Raw genomic sequence first — 25825 nt, forward strand, 5'->3', positions numbered from 1 at the left:
GGGTAGGATGCGAACTGCAGTGAGCCTGCCCCCTGCTTGGGTATCTGCCCTTCGGAGTACCATGAAATGCCACTCTCAGCTCCGATGATAGTTCCATGGCCACAAACAGAGATCCCCACCGGAAAAGGAGGCAGCAGTGGTTCCCCACCAACGAAGGAACATGCCGGAAGCATGGTCCACTGAGGCTGGATGGGAGCTGCAGCCCAGCTTCCCTGTGAGCCTCGGGCATTTGCCTCCCTCTCCGCACCTCTCCCACCCGTCCAGCTCCCTGGGGAGAGAGATCACCAACCCACTTGGGCCAAGCTGGGAGCCTGTGATGGGGCCCGGGGTGGGTCCCCTCGAGGCGGCTGGCAGGAATGACAAAGCCCACACCTGTCTTGTGCGAGACGAGAACTGGCTCAGCCTTCAGAGGTTTGCACAAAGCTAAATATATTCAATCTGAAGGGCTGTCCTCTCTCCTGAGATCAGAGCCCACCCACTTCTGGAGGCCTGGCCTGTCTTCTTTTATGAAATAATGGCAATAACTGGTGGTGGTATACTTTTGTCTCCTGTCCTTACTTGGCAAAATAAAAAAGCTAGCGACTACCACTGTGGAGAAAATACAGAGCTAGCAACCCTTCGTTGGTCTCAAGTCATTTTAAAATGCTAACAGTCCAGGCTATGCACAAATTCCACCTTGGAACGGGGTCATGGAAGGCTCCAGAGGCTGGTTAGGGACTGCCCTGCAGGGAGGAGGGGCCAATGGGGGACAGAAGGTGCTAAGGGACAGTTTCTAGACCTGAAGGCTGAGGCTGATGGGGGCGGAGTGGGGAGGGGGTGGTGGCCCCAGGACACTCAGTCCTTGAAGTCAGGCCCTGTGTGGGGAAAGGTCCAGGAGCCATGTCTCCTCCCCAGAACCGAGCAAGTGAACTCATCCTTGAGCCGACAGGCAGGGCAGCCCGGGAAACCTGAGAGGGCCAGGGCCCTGAAAATATCACCTCTTGACCTGAGAGGGACACGTCACTCCAGGACCCGAACCCAGAAACGGGGAACTGGGTTCCTAACGCTGAAAATCGCTAGGAGTAGCAGGAACCAGCCCAGGCTCAGCTCAGTAATGACACGGATTCCTGTCATCCCTGCACCTCCAAAGCCCATGTTTCCGTGTGTGATGAGGGCAGGCACACCCCACAGTCCTCAGTGTAAAAAGTGGGTCCGGAGCATTATTCACTTAAATCCAATTCTGCAAAACACATACGGATTTGAGAAGAGGCTGGGAGGAAATATAGAAATGTCAACAGTGCGTACTCAGACATCCTATATGTCCCAATTTCTTATAACGAACATATGTCACTTTCACAATCAGAAAACAATACACGCTATTTTAAAAAGAAATAAAAAAATTTTAAATCAGAATTGCACATAAAATCTGCAAAGGGTCCTCTGTTGCCTTGAGCTCTGGCCCCCCAGACTTGGCAGTGCTGGTCCCAGCTAGCCTGGGTGAAGGGACAAATGATGGGTAGGAAGGTGGGTGGGTGGGTGGGTGGGTGGGTGGGTGGGTGGATGGATGGATGGATGGATGGTGGGTGGATGGGGGAGTGCATGGATGGGTGGATGGATGAGTGGGTGGGTAGATGGCTTGTGGCCTATCAGTTAAGAGAGGTGTAGCCTTGGTCACATACCCAACCACTCTCAGAGCCTCACTGTCCTCATCTGTGAAATGGGACTAGCACTACCTGCCCTCCTCTCCAGGTCACCGGTGGGCAGGATGCAAGGAGCGGAGGGCAGGGCTGAGCCCCACGAGGAAGCCCTCCTCTTCTATGGGCACGATGCTTCTTCAATGGCTAATTCCAAAGCATCAGGAATCACCAGGGTAGGAAATGTCCACCCCACGGACAACCGGCCCAAACCTTGAGGGTGCAGCCAGCACCTAGTATGGGTTCCCAAACCGTGAGGCTCTTGCTGGGGAGGCTGGCCTGGTGCCTGCATGGACACAGGGCAGGTCAGGAGGGCCATGACGGCCGGACACGTACTGAGATGTGACAAGGGACAGGTACAGGCCTGGCACTGGCAAGCATGGTCTCCTAGGGGTTCCTGCCGTGGGACTGGCCATCAGAGCTTGTTACTCACAGGACAGCTGGGGGCTCCCAACGGCTCGGTGTGCCCACAGCAAAGGTGGTGGGAGAAAGAGGGCTGGGGGTGGGTCCAAACAGCCCCCTGCCATGCGCTGCAGGGCGTCCTCCCCAGGGGCACCCATAGAACAGAGCAGGGCAGGGGAGGTGGAAGGCCAGGCTGGGTGACAATGGGACAGATAGAGAAGGCCCTCAGGTCCAAGCACAGCGTTCAGTGTGACTCCACACAGGGTGCTGGCTCATCTCTGCCCAAGCACCCCAAGCCTCCCTGGGGCCCGGCAGCCCCAGGAGCCACCTCTGGGCTGGTCAGGCTTAGTATGGAGGCATCTGGACAGGGGCTAAGACCGCTCCAATGAATGTAACACCAGGAGGGGACACACAGTCTCAGCTGCAGCCTATGTCCCTCAGAGCATGTTTGGTCCACCACCAGCCCCTGCCCCAGACAGGATGGCTCAGGCTCCAAGAAGTGGTATGAGCAGCCCAGGGTACCCGGGCAAGGAGGTGGCCAAGGAGACGGGGCTCGGACGCAGCCTCGGGCTCCCCCTCAGTGACCCCACCACACGCCAGGCCCCGGGTGGCCTGAACACAGAGCTGCCTCCTGCCCTGCCTCCTACAGAGACCCAGGGTGCCGGCCGCCAAAGAGCCTTTCCATCAAGAGCTGAGCCTCGTCCCAGACCAGCTGTCTCACCGGCCCGACTCAGGGCAAGCCTCTGGGGATCCCAAAAGGAAGGCCCAGTGGGACCCCTGCAGGGGCAGAATCAAACCACAAAGCCCCACTCCACCCAGCCTGTGTGTCCACTACCTGCAACTTGCTGTGCATATGGTATGGTACACCTGGCTCACCTCCTGGCTCACCACCTGGGCCCACAGGGTGTTCACAAGTGCACAGTTCCCATTGGTGAGTTTTGGTGTGTGGCAGATATGTTGGGGACAGTTGGTGAGGAAAAAAGTGTACAAGTGGACACATGCCCGGCCACCTGAGTGCACGCTGTGTGTGGATCTGTGTCCACACGGGCGTCACAGGCACACCTGGGCTTCCCTGTGAGGGCACAGCGTGGACGCCCCGAGTGAGCCCAGCCTCTGGCTCTGAGCACACGCCCAGTGGCCCTCGGGCATGCAAGGTGTGCGTGTGGCCCAGGCAGCTGCTGGCTGGTATGTGCAGAGGCTGCGTATGAGTGGGCAAAGTGCACACCGTTACACACACACGTGCACACAGGTACACACTCACAGGCTGTCCCGCAGCTCCTGTGTGTCACTCGGCGTCCCCAGGGACCGCAGGCTCTGCTCCAAGGAGGTCACTGTCAAGACAAGAGGGACAGGCATCAGGAGCAGAGGCCCTCCGCCAGGCGCTGCCCAGGCTCCAGGGTGCATGCCCTCCTGCTGGCAGCCCAGAGACATGTGGGCCAGGACCTGGGAGAGCATCGGAGTGACCGTGGGCCTGCCAGGCCAAGACGCCAAGGCTGCGCAGTGCCAGGGGCCTCACGGCGGGCCCAGCACGGGCCCATAGCTCATACCCCTGGCACAGCCCCCAAGTAGGCCCCTCCCCCAGCTGTCCTGGGACAGGCCCCAGGCCCTGCAGTCTGGGTAGGGGGCTTCTCTCCTCTCCTGGTCAGCGCTCTTACTGACCTGACAGTTCTCAGAGCTCAGGGGCAAATACCCACCCTCGCCCACAAGGTGCAGCAATCCCTTCCCCCCGTCCCCAGGCCTGCGGGCGCTGAGGACAAGCCCTGACCTCATGGAGACTCGCCCCGACCCGCAGCCTGCCAGCCCTGCCAGCCTGAGGGAGGCTCTAACACGCTCCTGCCCCACGAGAACGTGTCCAGGTCACACAGGGGGTGCAATGGGGGCAGAGCAGTGGAGCTGAGGCCACCTGCCGCAGGAAGCAGCACTGTGCAGGGCAGCCAGGGACACGGTGACCCACCTGCCCTCCCATCCTGAAACACCTGCGCCCGGCCTTGGAGGCAGTCTGATCGGGGTGGGGGGGCCAGGGGCACACCTCTACCCGTGTCCCCTCAATCTGCCACAGTGCACTTGGTGGCCCACGTCCGCCGGACGGGCACAGACTCACCGTTAGAGTTGATTCGGAAGACATTGGCCGATGTCCCCTGGAACAGCTCCTGGAGGTCGCTCAGGTCCACCTGGGTGGCTGCAAGCACAGGGAGAGAGGAGGACACTGTCACCGCGCTGCCTGCGGGCCCAGTGCACAGAGCGCTCTGGCAGCGCCCGGGCTGCAAGGCCATCGTCTCTGCTTCCTGACTCGGCCCCATTGGGTCGGGCAGAGGCTCAGAGATAGAACACGGAGCCCACCTGCCCCGGCAGCACTCAGAAGCCACAGGAAAGCAAGGAAAGCAAGGAAAGCAAGGGGCCAGCTCCCGAGAACGGCCAAACAGCAGTACCATTCCCCAGGCAACCCGACTTCCGCGCCCTCCAGAGAAACGAGAGGAGGCCCACACATGTGCTCACAAGCCACAGGCAGACACAAGCACCTGCGCCTCAGGGACAACGAAGATGGATCCATCCCCACCACCCAGACACGGAAGGAAGCAGCACTGACCCGGCTGAGTGCCCCACCAGTGACAGGAGCCAGACACGGAGGCCACGCGTCATCTGGTTCCATTCACACGAAGCGTCCGGGGCCAGAGGACACCCACAGGACAGAACACAGACTCATAGTCACCAGGGGAGGCACACTGGGAATGACTCCTAATGCATGTGGGGTTTCTTTTTGGGGTGATAGAATGTTCTGGAATTAGTGGTGACGATTGTACACGACGGCAAATGTACTGAAAACCACCGAATTGTACACTTTAGGATGGTTAAAATGGTGAATTTTTAAATGTGTGAACTTTACCTTCACTCAAAAAACCATTCAGAACGTTTTGCGGGCACTGCCACGTTCTGGCCAGGGCAGGGACGCTCGCACACTGAGCGGCCACTACAGAAAGGTCTACTGTCCCAGAGACTGGGCACCTGCCAACCCGCGGCCCAGCAGTGCCCTGGGTGCATAGGCAGGGACTCACACACACGTCCACAAGCTCGTGTCACACGTGTCCACAACAATCTCATGTCACACACTTATCCACAAGCTCGTCACACACACGTCCACAAGAAGCTCACGTCACACATGCATCCACATGAAGCACGTGTAAGACGTGTATGGTGGCTCCATTCTCCAAACCTGGAGAGGGCGCCACTGTCCAGGGACAGGACACACAGGCACAGGGCCCCTCATGCAACAGAGCCACGAGAGGAGCGACACGAAACCCAGCGGGCCTCGAAAGCCTCGCGCCAAGGAAAGCAGCCAAACCCCAGAGCACACTCAGGAGGACCTATTTATATGACATTGCAGAACAGACAATAGAAACCTATGGTGCCCCTGGCTGGGGAAACGGCTGGAGTGAGGGCTGTCTGCACCCCTGGACGGGGCACGTCACCAGTTAGACACATTGGTCAGAACCCCCTAAATGACACTGTGCCATCAGTGGCTGCAGCCAGCCTGCGCGGCAGGGACAGCGCCCTCGTGGCCCAGAAAGGCAAAGACTCCGAGAGGTCCAGTCTGGCTGCTGGCCATCGGCAGACGCCTGGGCTCCTAGGCAGAGCCCCTGCGAGCCGCCTGTGGAGGCCCCGCCTCTGGAAGGAAGCAGCGGGTGGGCCAGCCTGGCAACAGCAGCAGGTGCGGTCGCTATGATGGCCACAGTGGGTTTGGTAAACACCTAGAGCCACCGTGGGCTGGCACCAAAACCAGGGCTGGGGCTGGGGTGGACCTAGAGGGAGGGAAGGAGGAAATGTGCCAATATTCTGGACGAGGACACCAAGCAGGTCAGGCCCAGGAGCAAGGACAGGGCCAGGCCACGAGCAGGTCCAACTCCTTTCCTCACTGAGGGAAAGGTGCGTGGGGGGCCTGTTGCCTCAGCAGGAAAGAATGCCCCAGGGGCGCTGGCCAAGGCCGATGGACAATACGAGCTGTCCCCTCAGACTCAGTGTCTCCTTGTCCTGAGTGCCTGGCCACACAGCTGCAGAGGGAACCTCCCAGCCTCCCCTGCAGCCAAGAGAGCCACGTGACTACATTCTTAGGCCTGGGCTTTGAGAAGGGAACCGCATGTTTTCCCTCGTATTTTCAAAGGAAATGGACAGCCTGTGACTGCCTCTGACCCGGCCCGGCTGGGAGGTGATGGGCAGTGACCCCCTCCACCAGCAGGTGAAGGGGGCACAGCTGGAGGAGCCGAGGCAGGACGGCCGCGTGAGGGAGACGGGGCTCCATCTGCTTCAGCCGCTGAACCTCTCCGTACCCAGCACACAAACCACCCACATCCAGGAAGGGCTGGCCGCCTGACAGGCACTGTCTCGGCAACCATCGCGCTGTGAGCCCCGTGGAAGGCTCAGCTGAACTCTGCAATGTAGTCATCCGTGAGCCGCCACACATGCTCCCCGTCTCACAACTCACGGTGGCCACTGTGTGACGGGCAGATGGGCAATGAGACACTTACTGCAGAAATATCAGTCCAGCCTGTGCATCCAGCCCCCGTGACAAATGACAGGGCTTGGATGTGGGCAGAGAAGAAAATCAGAGGGGTCAGGGAAAGAGCTGACAGAACGGCAGACAGGCTGAACGTGACGGGGGCTAAGGAAGAGGGCAGATGGCTGGTGTCCTCATGGTGTCCTGTGTCCATCATGCCCAGGTGTCTGGTCAGCCGACCGGGATGGAAGGGGCTGCTCGCCACGACAGGAAACGCAGAGGAGAAACAGGCGTGGTGGGGAGAGACAAAAAGGTCACACGGGTCAAGGTGTGTGAGAGGTGCCTCTAGGTCAGGGGAGTAAAGGTGCCCAGTGCCGGCTGTGGGCTGTGTGGGTAGACGCTCGGGTCAGAGGTACACGATGGAAACAGGAATCTGGGGGCCAACGGTACAGAGAAATTATGACCAAAACCATAAGCCATGTTCTCATGAAACCATGCGTAGCACTAGAGAGTACGTCAGTTTCTGTCATAAGCGGACGGGGCCCAGGATCACCGCCCCACAAACAGCTAAAACCTGGGTGAAAGACAGGAAGCAATGGGCTGAGGACGGGTGACCCTTGGTACAGTTGGCCATCCTGCAAGAACAGACCTAAAATCGCCCGTCTTTTCCTGTAGCAAGTCCAGCCGGTGGAGCAAGAAAGAGGGACCAGCATGGGGCCGGCATGTCTGGGTCGGGACAGGGATGCCAGGGTCTGCTGAGCTGCAGCAAGCAGCTCCCGGGGGCAGAAGGAGCTTCAGGAACCTCACCCGGTCCCTTTGGTCTCCGGCCAAATACACATCTGTGTGTGCACAGGGAGACCCCACTTGGCCGAGAAGAGGGTGACTTTTGAGGAAAGGACAACCAGGGAGCTGTGAGCCATTCCTCCACAGTCACACAGGGTTGGGGATCGATGGAGCTCCCACGAGGAGTATGGACGAGACCTCACTGAGCACCCGGGGCACCGAGCAGTGACCGCAAAGGGTCACATCTCAGGAGCTGCATTTGGGTCAGGGTCAGGGTTAGAGGTGCCGTAAAAGAGTTCTACCACAGGGTTAGGGTTAGGGTTAGGGTTAGAGGAGGTTAGGGTTAGGGTCAGGGTCAGGGTCAGGGTCAGGGTCAGGGTTAGAGGAGCCGTAAAAGATTTCTACAACAGGCATTAGGGTTAGGGTTAGGGTCAGGGTCAGGGTCAGGGTCAGGGTCAGAGGAGCCGTAAAAGATTTCTACAACAAGCGTTGAAAAAAATCAAACTGACCCACAAGGAACTTAACTGCTCTCGGAACGAAGCCCGATTCTCCTCAAAGGAAAACCATCAAATCCAGCAGGAAAGGATACAAAATTCACAATTAAAACTTACTAGACATACAAAAAAGTGGGGAAATGTGACCCCTCACCCCAAGAAAAATCAGTCAACAGAAAATCAGACCCAGAAATGACAGAGAGGTGATGGAACTCACAGAGAGGGGCACCGACAAAAGCTGTAACTGCTCAGGGTGCAGACGAGTGAGGGGCGAGACGGACGGCGCGGGTGCTGCTGAAAATACGGAGTACAGCACCTGACGTGACACTTCTCTGCTTGGGATCAGCAGCCCATTGGACACCGAAGATAAAGGATCCTGTGAACTTGAGGACAAGCCACAGAAGCTAAACAAAATGAAACAGAGAGGAAAAGACCAGCCAGGTGACAGCCGCAGGGCCCTCACACAGGCAGGGCCGCAGAAGGTCTGGGTTTCAAGAACCAAGGTCTAAAAGTGTCCAAATTTTACGCAATTACAAACTGAGAGTTCCAAGAATTCCAGTAAGTCCCAAGCAGAATACACATTAAAAATAAAAAGCCCAAGACACATTATAGTCAAAATTGCAGAAAACCTGTGATAAAGAAAAAATTTATTTAAAAGGGGCAAGAAAAAAATGCACATTACCACGCAGAAGAACAAATATAAAAAAAGGCTTCATCCTTCCATCAGAAGCCATGGAAGCCAAAAGACATACAATGACATCTTTAAAGGACTGAGAGAAAGGGAAAAAAAACTTTCATCCAGAATTCTCTACCCAGTGGAAAAAGATTTCAAAAATAGAGGCAAAATAAAGATTTATTTTAGACAAAAAAGCTGAGAGAATCTGTTCCAACCAGATGCGTGCTACAGGAAATGTTTTTAAAAAGTCCGTCAGGTCGAAAGAAACAATAAAAGGAAACTTGGATCCACATAAAGAACTGAAGACGAGTGAGGGGCGGATGGTAAGTATGAAGACAAAAGAAAAAGGCATTTTGTCGCATTTTTACTTTGTTTAAAAGACGATTATTAAAATCAATAACGTGTTGTTACTAACGTGCGCTGTAGCAAACGTACAAAAACAACCTCAAGGACGAGAGGGGGAAATGGAAGTCAACTAACTGCTGTAGGGTTTGCATATCATACTCGACATAATACAATATATTTGCAAGCAGGCTGTAAAAAGCTAGATATATAAACTCTAAAGCAACCGGTACAAATCAATACAAATAGGTATAGCTCATAAACCAACAGTGGAAGCAAAATGCAATACTCAATTACTCTCAAAAAAGGACGGAGGAGAGAAAGGAAAAGAGAACAAAGGGAAGTCAGCAGATGTCAAGATGGGAGATAAGCTTTGAAACACTGGTATTTTCACTAAAAATAAATGACCTGACTCTGAGTCGTCCGACACAGTCCCTGTGTGGCTAGTGGCTACCACAGCAGCGTGCACATCGTCACCAAAAGTTCTGGTGGACGGCACAGCTGTGAATCATTCCAGTCCAAAGCACAGATGGTCAGATGGGAGCAAAAGCAAATTCCACCACACACTGAGTACAAGAAACCCACTTTACATGTAAAATCAAGTGGAGCTTATGAGTAAAAGGATTGGAAAATATGTAGTCATCACGAGAAAGCTGGGCTGACTACACTGATATCAGTGCAGAATTCAGAACAGCAAGAGAACTAGGGAGGGGAAAAGGACATTTTTAAATGATAAAGCGGTCAACCCAAGAAGACAACACACTCCTAAATACACACTTCCCTAACATCACGGCCTGAAAACACATGAAGCAGAAACTGAGAGAACTGAAAGGAGAAACAAACACATCCGCAAGTACAGTCAGAGTTGTCCACACGTCTCTCAGTGGTTAGTAGAACAAGTCAACAGAAAATCAGGGAGGGTATGAAGACTCTAACGCACTACAGTTTAACGTGACCTGTATGACATTAATAGGACACTCCACCCAGAAACAGTCAATACACATTCCTGTCAAGTGCCCATGGAAGACACGATATTCCAGAACATAAAGCAAGTCTCGATACATTTATAATAGCTGAAACCACACAAAAGATATTCTCTGACCACAGCAGAATTAAACTAGAAATCAGTAACAGCAAGATATCTGGAAAGAGTGAGAATTATTTGAAAATTAAACAATATACTCCTAAATAACCATTAGCAAAAGAAGGTATCACAGAGGAAGCTAGAAAATATTTTTTAACTGAATGAAGCCACAATATATGCAAATTTGTATAAGTAAAGCAGTGCCCGGAGGAAAATTTATAGCAATAAACACTTATATTAGAAAGGTCTCAAGGCAACGATCTGACAAGAGCAAATTTACCCCCAAAGAAGACAGAAGAAAGAAAATAACACAGATGAGCAGAAATCAATTATATTGACGATGGAAAAACAGAAAAGTAATGAAATCAAATCTGGTTCTTTGAAATAACAAAATTGATACACTGATTAGAACAAAATAGAAAGGACACAAATTAGCGATATTGGGGATGAGAGACCTCACTACCGACCCTACAGGCAATGGGTGATTGCCGCAGTTCTGCATGTTAGGAACAACTTCACGCAGATCAATTTGACAACTTAAACGAATGAAATGGGTAAGCTCCTTGAAAAACACAAAGGATCAAAGCTCTCTCGAGAAGAAACAGAAGCACAGAGAGCATTCTAACATTAACGAAATTGTAGCTCAAAATCTTCCCACAGTGAAAACACCAGGCTCAGATGGTGCTTTGTTGAATTCTGCCAAATATTTAAGGGAACAATAATACCAATTCTACACAGCCTCCCTTAGAAAACTTTAGAGTCATTGGAATCAAGACAGTGTGGTGCTGAGTAAGCAGGGACACAGATGAGCAGAACGGCCACAGCCCAGGTGAGCGTAGTCTGCTGGCTGTAGACAGAGGCTGGAGGGTAATTCAGGAGAAATGTCTCTGAACAATTAGACAGCCATTGATGCTCAACCCAAAATTAACCAAACTCAAGCATTAGCTCGACAGGGATCATAGAATGAAATGCAGAAGCTGAAACTATAAAACTCTAAACAGCAATGACTTTGGAACCTCAGTTGGAGTACAAGGAGCGAAACCACCAGAGAAAACACTGATAACATTAAAACATACAACTTCTGAACTTCCAAAAAGATACAGTTAAGAAAATAAAAGACAGGGTGGCCGGTTAGCTCAGTTGGTTAGAGCGTGGTGCTGGTAGCACCAAGGTTGCCGGTTCAATCCCCGCATGGGCCACTGTGAGCTGCGCCCTCCTTAAAAAAAAAAAAAGACAAGCAGGAGGTGAGAGAAACGGTTTATAATACAGGTATCTGACCAGTCCTTGTATCCAGAATCCAGATGGAGCCCACAGAAGGCAGTGAGGCCAACGGCAGATACAGAACGGACGGCAGATGTGAACAGACGCCCCACCCAAGACGGACACATGGCAGTAAGTACAGGACGAGACACTTGGCGTCAGGGAACTGCATGCTGACACCGTGATGGGGTCCCAAGCCACGGCACCCACCGGACGGCCACCCAGAGACTGCCCGCGGGGCACTGTGGGAGCTGACCGGGCACCAACACTCTGGAGACCAGTTTGGCAGTTTCCTTTAAAGTTAAACTTATTCTCAGCATGTGACCAGCAGTCTGACTGTTAGGGATTTATCAAACCCCCCTAAAAAGTGACAGTACTGCCCACGCAGCTATCATGCACAGATATCCATGGTGGATAGCTCAGCCAAAAACTGGCAGCAAGGGGACTGCTGTCACAGTAGATGGGACACAGACTATGGACACCCGCCCCCGAGCAGGAAAGAAGACACTACTGACACAGGCGACAGATACCGCAGGCTGAGGACAGGCAGAGCCGCAAGAGAACAAGAGTACAGAATTCCACGTAGGGGAAACTACCCACAGGAGCGAACGTGGGGTGGGGGACGTGAGTGCCAGGAGGGCGAGTGAGAGGTGGGGACATGGGGGGGCCATCTAAGTCCCCAGTGGCTCTTCACTCAACTCCCTGGGGGGACGCTATGGCCTGGCACATCTCACTGAGTCATGCCCTTACATGATGTACCGTATTGCAGATAAATCACTCTTGGAGAGAGCCGTGACCTGGGTCCCACACGAGGGTCCAGCCGCCCTCCCGCCTCCACCCCCAGACACCACCACACAGCCTGGTTTGCCAGTGCCAAAGCCTAGGGGTCCTCTTAGGACCCCCAGGGCAGGGTGGTCTTCCGCAGGGCAAGGGCAGTGGCTCTCCACCTTTCCCTCCGCACAATGAGTTCCAGAACAATCTGTGAGCAAAGAAACACGCCGGGAGGAGGGCGGAGAGGGGTGTCTCTCATTCTGCAGGCCCCCCACACTCACCCCGAAAAGGCAGAGGAAAATCCATTTCAGAGATTCTTCTCCCCCTAAAACAACTTCATTCGCACTCGGTCAAGTAAAATAACAAATCAGCAGAGCTTATCAGGGCTTTTCTCGGGACCCTCCCGCCTTGCGTCCATTGTGAGCAGACACAATGGAACTTTCTAACACGACCAGAGAGAAGAAGTGTGTCCACTGTGCCAGCCTCACGTCTCCACCGTCTCACTGCGGCTCTGCCGCCTTATCTGCCGGCTGCAGAGAGAAATGAAGACTTCCAATACGCTGGTGGCCGTTGTCGGGTTACAGGCTCTGTGGGCCGCCGGGTGCCCTAGCACCTGCAGCAGCAGCAGGCCCGGCCAGCTGGTCAGCGGGAGCGGACCTCGCAGGAAGCCACACGACACTCCTGGGTCAGCACAGAGCCCCCTTGGCCGCAGACTCCGCCCCCAGCCCACCTCACATACACTGGTAAAGGCTGAGCCAGCCAGGCTCGGCCCCCCCAGTGCCACCCCAGCCGGGCAGCTCCCCATGAGTGGGGCAGGGGTGCACCCCACTGTATGCAGTGGGTGACAAAAGCATCCTTCACAGGCTTCTGGGGTGCACCCAGCATGGCACTCACACAGACGTGGGCAGCTCGGAGTGCTCAGAGGACGGGTGGGGGCAGCTGGCCTGCACCATGCTGTGGGCACTGGAGGAGAAGCCGGGGAAAGGCTGCGACAAACAGGGACAGCTCTGCATCTCAGGAGACGACCCCACTGCACCACAGACCGGAGCCTGCGGCCGGGGCGGGGCGGGGCAAGGAGGAGGACAGGCTCCTACTCGTGAAGGTGCCCTGGCTAGGGGGTCTACTGAGGCCTCTTCAGGCTGGTTGGCGGTTAATCATGCTGCAGCTGATTGGCCATGTCTGCCACGGACACGGTGAGGGGCTTGGAGGCACCGCCAGGCATCCCCATTTCTCTGTTCTAGATCAATGCCCCTGCAAAGTGCTCTGGGACCGAAAGGCTCTGTCACCAGATCCAAGTCTGGGCCCGGCTACAGGGAGGGGGTCCCAGTGAGAAGCAGCAGTCAGGAGTACACGAGGGGCCTGCAGCTCCCACATGGCAGCCAAATACGGACATTCCCTTAGTGACCCCAGGAACACGCGTCCATGGCCGTCGCACGGGAGGGAAGGTTAACTTTCGCCGGCTGCATGGAGAGGGCATGTTTGGATAACAACCACAAAGCGGGCATCTGGGCTCCGCGGGCCACTCCACGGCGGGGCTGCTTCGGCCCCCACCCCCGCACCAGGGCCCAGGGACATAAGCTCCCAAGGGTGAGAGTGGCTGGAAGTGAAACGGCAGAGGGCAGGGCCTTCACCCAGGGAGGCGGTGCCCTTAGCTAAATGCAGGGCACCCCACCCCACGTGGGCTGGCTTCAGAGAAGGGTACAAAGCCTGGGCTGGCGGCTGGCCAAACACGTGTGCTTCTTCTGCTTTGTTTTCAAGTTCTTTGTGTATTTTCTGGCTCTGTTTCAAGGTCAAAGAGTAGGAAAGGAATCAGAAATGCCCGCGGACTAACTCCAGCACCTTCCTGGGACTGAGGTTCACAGACATGACCCACACACAGCCTGAACCCCCTCCTCCAGCTCCCTCTCCGTCTCTGACTCATGGTGTTCCACCAGCGGCTCATCCGCGGCCCCGGCATCACGGCCTGGACCTCTCGTTCCTACTGCCCTCATCGCTCTACGGATCTCAGAACAGCACAAGCGAGGGTTCCAAGGACGGAGGACACTGACCCAGGGCAGCAACACGAGAGAACAAACTCCAGGGACCCCGCCCCCCACGCATGTCTGGGGCGCCTGAACAGGGTGACAGGCCCGATAGATCTCTCCTGGGAAGGAGTGGCAGGGGGTTCTCGCTGGTGACCAGTAAACACCAACCCTGGCAGGTGTGGGTGAGACTCAAGGAAGGGACAGCAGTGGGGGACTAGGAGAGAGGCAGCCCCTGGCCCAGTAGCCTGACGCTGCCCTCCAGCCCTTGCCCTTTGACCCCAAGCCAAAGAGTGTGAGCCTGGGGTTCAGGACAGAGGCTAGAGGAGCAGAGGCCTGGGACGCAGGGCCAAACAATAGGCAGAGCGAGGAGCACCCCTCCTTCCTGCCGTCTCCCCCAGCACTGCCTTCCCCATCAACGCCACGTCCACTCAGCTACTCACCAGCAAGTTTGCACCCAGCCCTCCTGGGGCCCCGGGCACAGCCACCCCTACCATCCTCATCAGCCCCCAACTCTGACGGTGCCACAAGCCCCCCAAGCCTATGAGGCGGCAGGAGGGCTTCTCCACGTGACAGCCAGAGGTCAAGGAGCCCAGAACCCCAGGTCAGCAGCCCTGTGTCCCCCAGCTCCTGGGGAACCACAATATCATGACGTCGCCTGACCCACTCGGGCGATCTGTCCTCACCCAACACAGCGCAAAAGGCGAGGCCCTGGGCTGAACAGGGGCTTCCAGACTCTAGCACGACAGGCAGCGGGTGGTCCCCACGGCTGCGGGAAGGAGCCCCGCCCTGACTCCTGGCAGACACACTCCTGACATGAGACAACCAGCCCCCAGCCAGCTCCTGTGTGAGGGCAGCCTGCTGGCTCTGGGGGCTGCCACCTGTGCCCGTTTCTCCTGGGGGCCGAGCAGGGGGGCCGTGCCATGCAGACACGACGCGCCCGCTGTGGAGGGGCTGCCCACTGAGAACGTCTCCCAGCCACCACTGATTCCACTGTGCCAGCACCGGCTCAGTCCTCGCTGCACACTGGCTGGGCACGAGAGCAGGCATAGGCCAGCATCTTGAGGGGAGCAGCGGCCACGTGCAGCAGCCGCTGGTTCCCGGCCAGTCCCAGGTGGTGTGACCTGTCTGGGCAGCTTCCAGGCAGAACAGAGACCTGAGGCCCTAGCAGCGGGAATGCACGCCGCCTCCTCCTCCAGCTCACGGCTGCGGCTGCTATGGCCTCCCAGCAGCCCCGCAGCCCTCAGGGCTGCTGGGAGCATTCGTGGTCCACCGGCAAGGGGCGTTCCAACCCACAGGTCGCGAAGCCGGCTCAGAAAGTCAGCACGAGCACTTTATTTAATGGGAAGGACAGGACAGCATAGGACAGGCTGGGCAGGAGAAACATGCCAGGGCGTGCAGGAAGTGCAAGGCTTGGAACCATTTGAACGCCCTGTATGTCAGCTGTGTGTGCACACACTGTATTTACTGTAGTCACGGTGGTATGGTAGCACGAGGTGACCTGGAGAATAGAGCTGTGCCCTGTCTGTCCCACCAGCTCTCGCTCTGCGATGGGTGAGGGACGGGCCAAGGCAGAGCTGAGGGGAAGTGAAATCTCATGAAGTAGCTGGGGGTTTACAGTGATGGCGTGTGTCGGATGGACAGACAGGCGAGTGCAGGAGTGAGGGGCAAAGAACGACACAGGAAGAACGACACAGGAAGAACGACACAGGAAGATGCAGAGGCCGAGGTGGGGGAGGGAGAGGGGAGCGGCCCTGTGCAGGGGGAGGAGCAGCTGCAGCGGGCGAGCCGCCAGCAGGGTCTCTGCCCTCGGCCCGCCTGTGGGTGAGCTGGGGCTGGACTCACCTCTGGGCGGCTCCAGGCCCAAGGCCCCGGAGGGCAGCGCCTGGCAGGAGAAGGTCTTGGCCACCGCCTGCTCCACGGGCGTGAGAGCCAAGGCCTGGGGCTGGCCGGAGCCAGGGCTGGGGGCTGCCTTGCGCAGGTCGCCCAGCTTGCGCCGCACGACGGCACGCAGGTCCCGCCACTTGTGCTTGAGGTCCACGACGTCGCGGCGGCAGTAGCCCAGGGCGTTCACGGCCTGCAGGATACGGCTCCACACGCGGTACCTGCGGGTGGGCTCGGCCTTCAGCAGCCCCGAGCCAAACAGCAGCTGGTGGTGCTTGCTGACCTTGGTCACCAGCACCTCTGTCTCCTGGGGGCAGAAGTTGGGCTTCCTCTTCTTGGCCCGGGAGGCGCTGGATCCCGCCATCCAGCCATGGGCCCCGGCAGCCGAGTCCTTCCTCGGGCCGGCGGTGGGCGGCGAGGTGGGCTCTGGCATCCCTCGGCCTTCGGGGGCAACCCCTGGCCCTGGAAAGGCACCAAAAGGTGGGTGTTTAAGGCCCGGGCCGTGAGGGTGGGACAGCGGCTCCCAGGTGCCTCCTCTTTGCCTCCAATTCAGGACACTGCTGCCCGCTCCCGGCCACCGCCCCTGCCTGCTGAGCGTCCAGAGGCCTGGGTCCAAGTCCTAGCCCGCTGCGGCCTGGCTGCGCGTCATCCAACAGGCACTTCACTTCCGACCACCGTGTCCATCAAAATAGGCCAGCCCTGGTCCTGCCTGCCTCCCACAGCCCCTGTCAGGGACAAAGGAGCGAGACAGACACGGTGGCTGTCCCTGTCTGCAGGGAGAAGGCACTCTGGGGCCAGGGCCGAGCTGGCTCCTATGACGTCCCTTGCCTGGGGCCAACCCTCACCAATGACATACACGCCAGATGCCACGGCCAAGGACGCCTCAGGAGCGCTGCTGACACCTTCCTGCTGCCCAGCTGCGTGAGTCCTGGCCTCAGAGCCAGAGGGCAGGCAGGTGGCGATGGCTTGGTCTGCAGTGGCCCTGTCCCCTTTCCTCCTAAAGCATGCACCAAGGACCCCAGCCTCCCTTGCCAGCCCACTCTGCAAGGAGAACCCAGGCTCAGGGGCGAAGGGGCCATGTGAGCCAGTCAAGACCCCCGGCATGAGCAGCCCTCACTCTCCATCATGCAGGGCCAAGCCTCATGCCTGGAGCCCACAGGACGGTGACAACTTGGTGACAGCCCTTGCGCCCCACCGGTCCAGCCCCACCCCACCATTTGCAATACATGGGGAAGGGAGGTTAGTGGGGGTGGGTGGAGACAGCCCAGACCCTTGCTGCAGCTTCTCCCCAGGTTCCCCAAGCCAGAGCCCTGGGCTTCTGAGTCGGCTCCCACCCACTGCCCCGCCCTCCTCAGTGCTCTGTATCTCAGGGGGCCTTCCCCGGGACCCCCAGACCCAGCATCCCAGTGGAAGTACCTCGCTTCCTGGCCCTCAGGCCTCTGGGAGCGCCCGCTGGCCCCAGGTCACCTTCCCCGTCCTTGCCCACACAGGGGTCCTGCGGGTTGTTCTCTGGCGACGGGCAGGGGAAATGGCGGATTCCATACTCTGTCCAACATTTAGCGCACTCTACAGACAGCAAGGGACAGTCACAGTTACGCCCAGCCTGCCCGCGGAGTGGCTCCAGGCACGGCTGGTGGAGCAAGGCCCCCACACAGGACTGCAGGCACGCTGGGTCCTCAGAGTATCCACACAGAGAGACTCCACTCAGGCCCACCTCCTCCAGGAAGCCCTCCTTGACTGCCACACCCTCCAGAATGCCACCTTTTGCTGAAAGTCAGCATGGAGCTGAAAACTTTAGATGTGCTGGATCTTTCTCTGTACCACAGTCCTTCTGAAAGGTGATTCAAACCAGGACAAAACCCGTAGAGCAGGGCCCTCAGGTGTGGGCCTTTGACAGGAGTTACCTGCCTGTGACAAAACGGAGAACAAGGCTTTTTTGGAAGGTTTATTGAAATTTGAAGTTGCCACAACACCCAAGCATGGGATTGTTCTGCTGTAATTTATAAAAACATTGTTCCGTGTACACTGGAAGTGAAAATAAAAGCAGAAACCTGCTCTTCCTGACACACGGCTGCAGAGCTGGGGAGCAACCCTGGGGGAGGGGGTCCGATCTCGAGCCTCCAGGAAAGGGCCCGCCACTTTCCCTCTTTCCAAATAGCACGGAGGGGAGCCTCCGGGAAGGGTCTCCGCCCAGACACCCTTACTAGACGCCCTGAAGGTAGAAAGTACTCAGGCCCCCAAACTCCATCCTAGCAACTGTTGTCCAGACAACGGTCTGTAAGGAGGAGGCCCAGCTATGCAGGTATCTGGTGATGGGGTCACCATCTGCTCAGGGCCCCCCAGAGACCCTCCTGCAAGGACAAGGAGGCCACAGGCCCGCCTGGCAGCCCACACTGCCACCGAACAGGCATCTGGTCACCAGAAATCCAAGCCCTTCACACCTGCCCCTGGTTACTCCACATGGTCCATCCAGACACTTACGGAGGAGCCCATCTGGTCTGCCCTCTGGAATCACATGACCCTGAACTTTGGGGGTAGGGGTTGCCCAGGGACAGTTAACTGTTTGTTTCTGATTATTAGAACAATACACACAGTTCCAGGAGAATACTTCAATGCTGACACTTACAAGAAAACGATAAAGACCATGGCATCCAGAGGGGAACACTGCCCACACTGGGGGCAGTGACATGGCCCTGTCTGCCGTTCACCACGTCTGTCATCACATCGGACGGGGACCAAGGCCGTCAGCCTCCTTCCACAACTGTCCTCACGGCGGCATCACCCTCACCACGACGGCACTCACTCCACTGTCCCCTAGCCAGGTGGTGACAGCATTTCAGAATTCTCCCTCACGAGTCACGCTGCAGCCAACACCTATGCCTACTTCTCTGATGGTTTCCGCACAGTCCAAGAAGAGGCATGACCGGGCGAAGGGAGGCTGGCGGGTCCAGAGGCAGCAGGAGCCCTCGGCCGCCCTCCTGAGTGGGCCTGCTCCACGCAGCCTGGGCGTGAGCTAATGTAACTCTTCTCACGCACTGTGGGCTGCCATGTTTCCTATCTCCTCAGACCTGGCCCATCAGGACGAGGTTTCTGGGTTTTCCTCCCATTTACGTGAGTTCTTTACGCATTAATAGTCCTGCAGGGGGCTTTCGTAATGGCACTGACCACGAAGAGGCCCCCGAAGCTCTGCATGATTCCCCAGGGCTTGGCGCACAGCCAGCGCTGCGGAGCCTTCCCCAGTCACCCCAGAGCGAGGAGGGGAAGGAACCGGCGTCCCGGAAGCGGCCCCATCTCAACAACTGTCGACAAATCGGGACAATGTAGGTGTCTGTCTGATAGAAACGCAGTTAAGTTACACACCATTTCTAAAAGACAACTAGAAAAAAATACACACGTTTTTTTAAATGATCGATACAATTCTAAATGAATCCTGGGTCAAAGAAGAAATCATAATGGAAATAAGAAAATACTTGGCCCGCTGGCTCAGTTGGTTAGAGCGCGAGCTCTGAACAACAGGGTTGCCGGTTCAATTCCCACATGGGCCAGTGAGCTGCGCCCTCCACAACTAGATTGAAGGTCGACTGCTTGGAGCTGATGGGCCCTGGAGAAGCACACTGTCCCCCAACATTCCCCAATTAAAAAAAAATTTTTAAAAAGGAAAGTAATAAAAATATGAGCAGAAATCAATCACATTGTAAAACTAATATATAATAGAAGGGACCAAGAAAGTCAAGTCAGTTCTCCAGAGAGGCTTATAAAATTTCCACATCTTTGTCAATACTGATTGTAAAACAATAACACAGGGAGGTAAAATAAACGATATCAGGAATAAAAAGAGGACGTGATCGGATACAGCCAATGCTAATAAAACGGCAGCTCCACGATCACGCCCGGCGCAGCCCTGACTGTGAGTGCTCGGTCCTCACCGTGACCAGGAAGCCCTACCCGCAGCCCATTTTCAGGCGGCCTGCAAGCGGCAGAGCAGCAGGATGAGAACCAAAGCAGCTGCCCTCCGAGCTGTGCCATCCCCACGTGAAGTGTTATACTCCCCACCAGCGGCTACTCCACTCCGTAGTTTGATTTCAGTAAATTTGAACATTTAGAGCAAGCAGACACATGTCCAGAAAAACACAATACAACAAAACTGACCCAAGAGGAAACAGAGAACCTGAGTGTTTTTAAGAGAGAAATTAACTGGCAGATGGTTTTACAGCAAAATCCCAGAAACACTGAAAAAGCACATAGTCCTGTTCTTCCCAAAACTCACACAGAATATAATCACCGTTTCCACTCCCTATCACAGAGGTTCTGGCCAGCACAGGAAGAAGGAACGAGAAACAAGAGGAGAAAGCATTGGAAAAGAACAGGAAAAACTCATTATCCACAAATGATACCATCACATAGACAGTAAAACTTAAGATTCTACAAATTATTCCATTAATAGCAAAATCAGCTCCACAAGATAAAACTGGTTTCTTCAAGAAATAAATTTCAAGGGAAAAAAAAAACAAAACCGAAAGATGGCAAGAACGTGGAGCGAGACCTAAAAGGCGTATGGATGGACTGCACTGTGTGGATCCCATCAGGACCCTATGCGGTGCCACTGCACACCTGGGAGCCGCTCAATGCAGTGTCACCGCGGGGTCTGGGTGCAAAGAGGCGTCTCCCTTAGGAACACACACTGAAAGCAGGAGTTAAACATGAAAACAAACTATGTTGACTTTAGAGGAAAGTAAAGGTAACATCGTTATCATGTTGTAACAGAATTTATTAACGAGACGGAAAAACGCAAACCATGACAGAAACGCCCGTCGACCGTCGACCGTCGGGAGTGTCCCCATGAAGAACCTATGCCGCTCAGGAGGCCCCACCCCAGGGAGAGAGACCAACCGGAGAAGTTTACAGCACATCTGACAAGCCTCCCGCAGCCACAATCCATAAGGAAACCTTGCAAATCAATCAGAACAAGACCAACTCAAGAGAAAAACCAACAGAAAGCATTAAGGAAGACTCAAATGCCTAACGGATGGGAAAAACTGATCAATCCCTGAGTCACCAGAGAAACGTTAACTTCTCACCAGAGGCGAGCCCTGCAGGCCCACAGGCTGCCACAGCCGCCGTCGGGTGCTGACAGGGGCGGGAGCAGAGGGCACGTGGTGCTCCCCGAAGGAGTGAGGTCAGCACGAGCCCCAGCCAACCGCTGGAGGGGCCTTGGGTGCAGAGCCCCGGCAGTGCCCACAGGCCTCGGCACTGCCCTGCAAGGGGACCAAATGGACCGCCTGACCATCCCTCCCACGCGGACCAGGTTCAGATGCCACGGCACGCTCACATCACCAAACGCAGAGCAGGGACACGGAGAGGACAATTCTGTCCCGTGATCTGCTCCTCCTGGGAGCCACGCACCTTGCTGACTGAAGAGCAAACCCAGCCAGCGGCAGAACAAAGCGAACCATGAAACACGCTCATGAAACAAGGCTCTGAGGGCTGGAAGGCCAGCAGGTGCTGGGGCGGGACAGACACACAGGGCAAAACCAGGAGGAAAGGACTGACTCGGCCCACCAGCCCCACCTCCGCCCGAGCCACTGAGCCCACCTGTGGCCACCAAGACAACACAACACGGCAGAGACCTGCCACTGACACCCCCCACCTCCGCCACACACGCGGCCCGCCGCTGCCATTACCTAGGGGCTGATAGCCTTGTCTCGAGGGTCCCCCAAAAGGGCCTCGGCTCCCCAGGCCGCCGCTACCGGTGATGGCTCCGTAGGACATCTTCTCACAGAGGACAGGGCACCACTTTCCCGCTGAGCTGGAGGAAACACAGAAACCGGGGCGGAGGAGGAGAGATGGTTAGTGCTGAGGCAGGGTGCACGCTGGCTGCCACCCGCCCGAGCGTCCTCACCCCAGCTGCCCGTGCTGGTTCTCAGGTCAGCGAGCCCCGTCCAGGTGGTCTCCTATCCACTGGCCAGTGTGGGGGTGCTGGGAATAAACCCTCCCAAAGGGACCCCTCTCAAAGACCACAGAGGTCCCAACTGCAGCCCCTGAGCAAGCCCCCTGCCTGGCTCCTGAGGCCACTGGGCCCCCATGCATACTGGTCCCCATGGCACTGCCGAAGCCGAGTGCTGCGCCCTCTGAGAACCCACTGGCTCGCGCCACCTGCCAAATCTGTCCCCCTCCTCTCTGCCCTCCTGAGCCGCACAGGGGGGTAAGGGCTGGGGCAGGCTGGTGGGGCCGAGCCCACTTCAGCCACTGACTATGTGCACAGCCTGGACGAGCCCGCCCTATCCGGGCCTCAGCTTCCTCGTCCGCAACAGGTGACAAGAGGCCTGCCTCTCAGAGGAGCGAGGGTGAGCAGACACGCACAAAGGCTCACAACAGGGTGACAGCACCGGCTCCTGAGCACGCCACCAGGCGTCTGCCTGCCGCTCTGCACCTCCTGGGAACCGCAGCTCCAGGGTGGCAGAGGGGACCACTCCAGCTGAAGAACTGACACCTGTGACCTCCAGTGTCACAATTTTCTGGTGTGCCTGTGCCCACGCCACTGGGGACACCTAGGCACATGGCCCAGTGCACAGGGAGGCTTGTCTGGCATTGGTCGGACCTGCCACGTGCTAACAATGGCAGTGGAGCTGGCAGAGCGCTCCATGCAGGCCAGGCTGGGTTCTCGGCACTTTGCAGCCACGACTCAATTCACCCACACAAAACCCTCAGCAGGAAGGCAGGCCCGTGAGCAAAGTGAGCGCCACGTGGGGCGAGGAGCAGGTCCAAGTTCCCGCTGTTGGGCTGGGCCCTCCAGGAGCCGCTCTGCCCCTGTGGTGCCCATGCCGCCCAGCCATCCAGGACAGGGCAGCCCAGGAGACCAGGCACCCAGCGGGCCCCAGATGTCTCAGGATGCTTCCACGATGAAGAATTATCAAGGAACCCAAAGCGCTTTGGTTTATGGGGGTGACATCAATCACTATTTACTACACTAGAAATTAAAATGAAGATTTTAAAAAAATGCCCAGTTCACTTTAAAATAACAACAGTAAGCCCATTACCTCTTAACATAAATAACATTCTTCATGAAAAATAACTCTATTTTCCCAAACTAAACAACACAGTCGGAACAGCGAGTGTCCTGTACTTGGTAACTCTCTAGTCTGGCTTAGCAGACAGGCTGCGCTCTCAAACCTGCCTCCGGTACAAGCTGTGGCAACTGCTTTGCGTGGAGCATATGAAGACATGTGGCCGCAGAGGGGGTGGCTGGCAGAGGAAGGACCTCCGGGAGCCCTGACATCCCCAGGAGTCCTCAGAGCACATGTTGAGAATCCTGATGGACTCTACAGAAAAGGCCTTTCAGAGAACAGAGCAGAGCGTTGAGAAAGCAACAGGAATGAAGAACGCAGCAGAAAGGTGAAGGATGAGCTGAAGAGGTCTCCCACAAAGTCGACACAGGGGAATCAGCAGTCAGGCCCGGGAGCCTCAGGAGCACCGACATCCGTGCGATAGAAATCCAGAGACAGAGAAAAGCACGGGAATGGAAGCAGCACACAGGGGTCCATGGTGAACACCCAGCACTGACATGCCTGAGCTTGAAAGGAGCAGGAAAGACTCAGTGAGGGGCAGGCATGACCAGGGCGGCCTCGCGCCCATGAGACTTCAGCACCTGGGCCTGGACAGCACCCGAACACACAGGGGGCCAGGATGACCTGGGGACCCACAGCTCCAGCGCCTGAGGACCGCTGGGATGAGGGGCAGAAAGACACCCGGACACAGGGGTCTCGAACAATCCCTTCAGCACCTCTCCCAGGAAAGCAATCGGGACGTGCCCCTCTGACGGGGATGACACAGGAAAGTGGGCAGACGCAGACCGCCCGAGGCAGGAGGCAGGTGAAGGACCCAGGGCACAGGAGGCTGTGCCCAGGCCAGGAGGACAACCAGCAGACCAGAGCCGACAGAAAGTTCTAGAGGGACCTCCTCAGGAAGGTGACACATCGGGCGATTGATGTACAAGAGGTTAAGCCGGCGACATCGGAGGAGGGCTCTGGGTTAAGTTGCTGGAAAGTTCATCAAACACGATGCAAACACAGGCAACTACAAACTCCAATAAGTTGGGCAGGAAACGAACCACCCTGGCTGACAACGGTCAGCTCTCTCCCGTGCATGGCTGCAATGAGGAAGGTCTCATCCACGACAGGGTGTGACCCAACATGTGACTGCGCGAGGGGGGACCTGTGGGCGTGGGCACACGTGTGCACGTGCCTGTGTGTGCACTGTGAGGCGTGTGCATGTGCGTGAGTGTGGGGTGTGGGACAGCAAGGGCACGTGTGTGCACAGACTTCAGTCCTCACCTTACAGGTCAATAAACAACGTCTGAAGGTTGGAAAGTCACAAAGTAGCAACAGGAGCGTGTGATTCAGAGCAGAGCTAAGTATGGCAGATCCACTCTGGGGGGGGGGGTCGTCGGCTGGGGCGGCTGCGTTTTCTTCACTAACCGTGTAGAACTCACTCACTCTCCAGACTTGAAGCACGTACAATTTTAAAACATTAAAGCTTAACTTGTAAACTCCCACTGAAATCATCATGTAGAAAGATCAGTCTGGAAGCAGAGCGGCGGCTGTGGGGTATCTCCCTGAGCAGACAGGACCCAGCACTGTCCTCCCGTCCCTGGAAGGCGGCCCTGGCGAATCGCTGGCGGTGTCCCGAGTGGCCAGGCAAATGCCAGGCAGGCAGGCGCAGGGAGCCGGAGGACTCGGCCGCATTCCACAGACACACCCCACACCCCCACTGTGCGCCAGGCGCTGTGTCCAATGTGGCCTCGAGGCCTGGACATTTACCAGGAGTCACCTGCAGTATCCGGGGACAAGGGCTCCAGCAGGAGCTTACAGAGACCCTGGGGGCGCGGCAGGAGCCCCAGACTTCTGGGACCAGGCAGCTCCAAGGGCACTACTGAGAACAGGAAACACCAGTGCAGGGCCCCTGCTTGCTGCTGGGTGCCTGACACGCTGGCCACGCTGGGCCTCAAACCCTGCAGGGCTGGAATCCAGCAGACCCATTCCCCCACTGTGGGGAGGCCACCAGGGGCCATGGGGCACTCAGATGCCAGCGCAAACCCCTGTGCTCCATGCCCTGTGCCCCGACTGTGCCCTCTGCCTCCTCCCCGCGGCTCCTGCTCATTCACCAGCACCCAGCTCACGCCGAGACTTCCCAGCCAAGCTGTCCCCATGGGCGAGGGCAGCCGTGGGCAAGAGCAGAGCCAGAGGAGGAAGAGGGAGGCATAGCTGGACAAAGGCCTGCGGGCCGGAGGGCTGGGCGGATGCTAATCAGGAGTGGCCCGGGGTTGCCCCAAAGCTGCCGGACAGAGGTCACAGGAACAAGGTCCGCTCCCAAGGAAACCTCCTACTGAGTGGCTTCCGAGACCGCCCACAGGGCTGCCAGCCTCCTCGGGCCTCGTGCCCCTGGGCTGGCGCCGGGCTCTTCCCTAGCCACCATCCCCTCAGCAGCCTGAAGGGAGCCGTCTGTCCTTGCACAGCCCAGATTCTGTTTATAGAGCACTAGAGGAAGTGAGGGTGCCAGGGAATGCCCAGCAGGACAGCTCGGCCCCCAGGACAAAGCCCCAAGGCCCAGGAGGAGGGAGCGGCCTGCCAGCAGTTAGGAGGGAGCACCCACACAGCTCCAGGTTGTACTCCGGGCCAGTGTGGGGCTAGGACAGGGCCCTGGGGGTACAGCCCTGGAGCAGGCGCCAGCTCCCCGCCCTCCTGTCCCTTGGGGCACAGGACAGTGACACTAGTGACACAGCTGACTTGAGTGTCTGGGAGGCCCGGGCTCCTACAGCCAGGCTGGGTGGCACCATCCTCTCACGTCCTAACCAGGCCAGGGGCAGACAGGGTGAGGCCTGGCCAAAACAAACCAGCGTGGGCCTGGTGACCCACAGCCCCCACGACAGACCCCCGGCCACAGGGCTATG

At 56.9% G+C, this 25825-nt stretch overlaps 1 protein-coding gene and 1 non-coding gene across 9 annotated transcripts in view; one reads left to right on the top strand and one right to left on the bottom strand.

Moving 5' to 3' along the window:
* The window catches only part of TSNARE1 (t-SNARE domain containing 1), a 71719-nt gene that overhangs the window by 23722 nt on the left and 22172 nt on the right, over positions 1–25825 (bottom strand). For 7 of the 8 annotated variants that reach the window (XM_033126020.1, XM_033126025.1, XM_033126019.1 and 4 more), the window contains exons 2-6: positions 21561–21685; positions 17296–17445; positions 15841–16341; positions 4177–4254; positions 3337–3406 (exon numbers count right to left, since the gene is read on the bottom strand). In XM_033126020.1, the coding sequence (XP_032981911.1) occupies positions 3337–3406; positions 4177–4254; positions 15841–16341; positions 17296–17445; positions 21561–21685 (924 nt within the window). The remainder of the gene's footprint in view (positions 1–3336; positions 3407–4176; positions 4255–15840; positions 16342–17295; positions 17446–21560; positions 21686–25825) is intronic. The other variant, XM_033126023.1, reaches the window with a different exon arrangement.
* Positions 11069–11142, top strand: TRNAT-GGU (transfer RNA threonine (anticodon GGU)). Its single transcript has one exon. It is a non-coding gene; the product is annotated as a tRNA-Thr (tRNA).

This window comes from Rhinolophus ferrumequinum, chromosome 14, assembly GCF_004115265.2.
Source record: "Rhinolophus ferrumequinum isolate MPI-CBG mRhiFer1 chromosome 14, mRhiFer1_v1.p, whole genome shotgun sequence".
Taxonomy (NCBI): Eukaryota; Metazoa; Chordata; class Mammalia; order Chiroptera; family Rhinolophidae; genus Rhinolophus; species Rhinolophus ferrumequinum.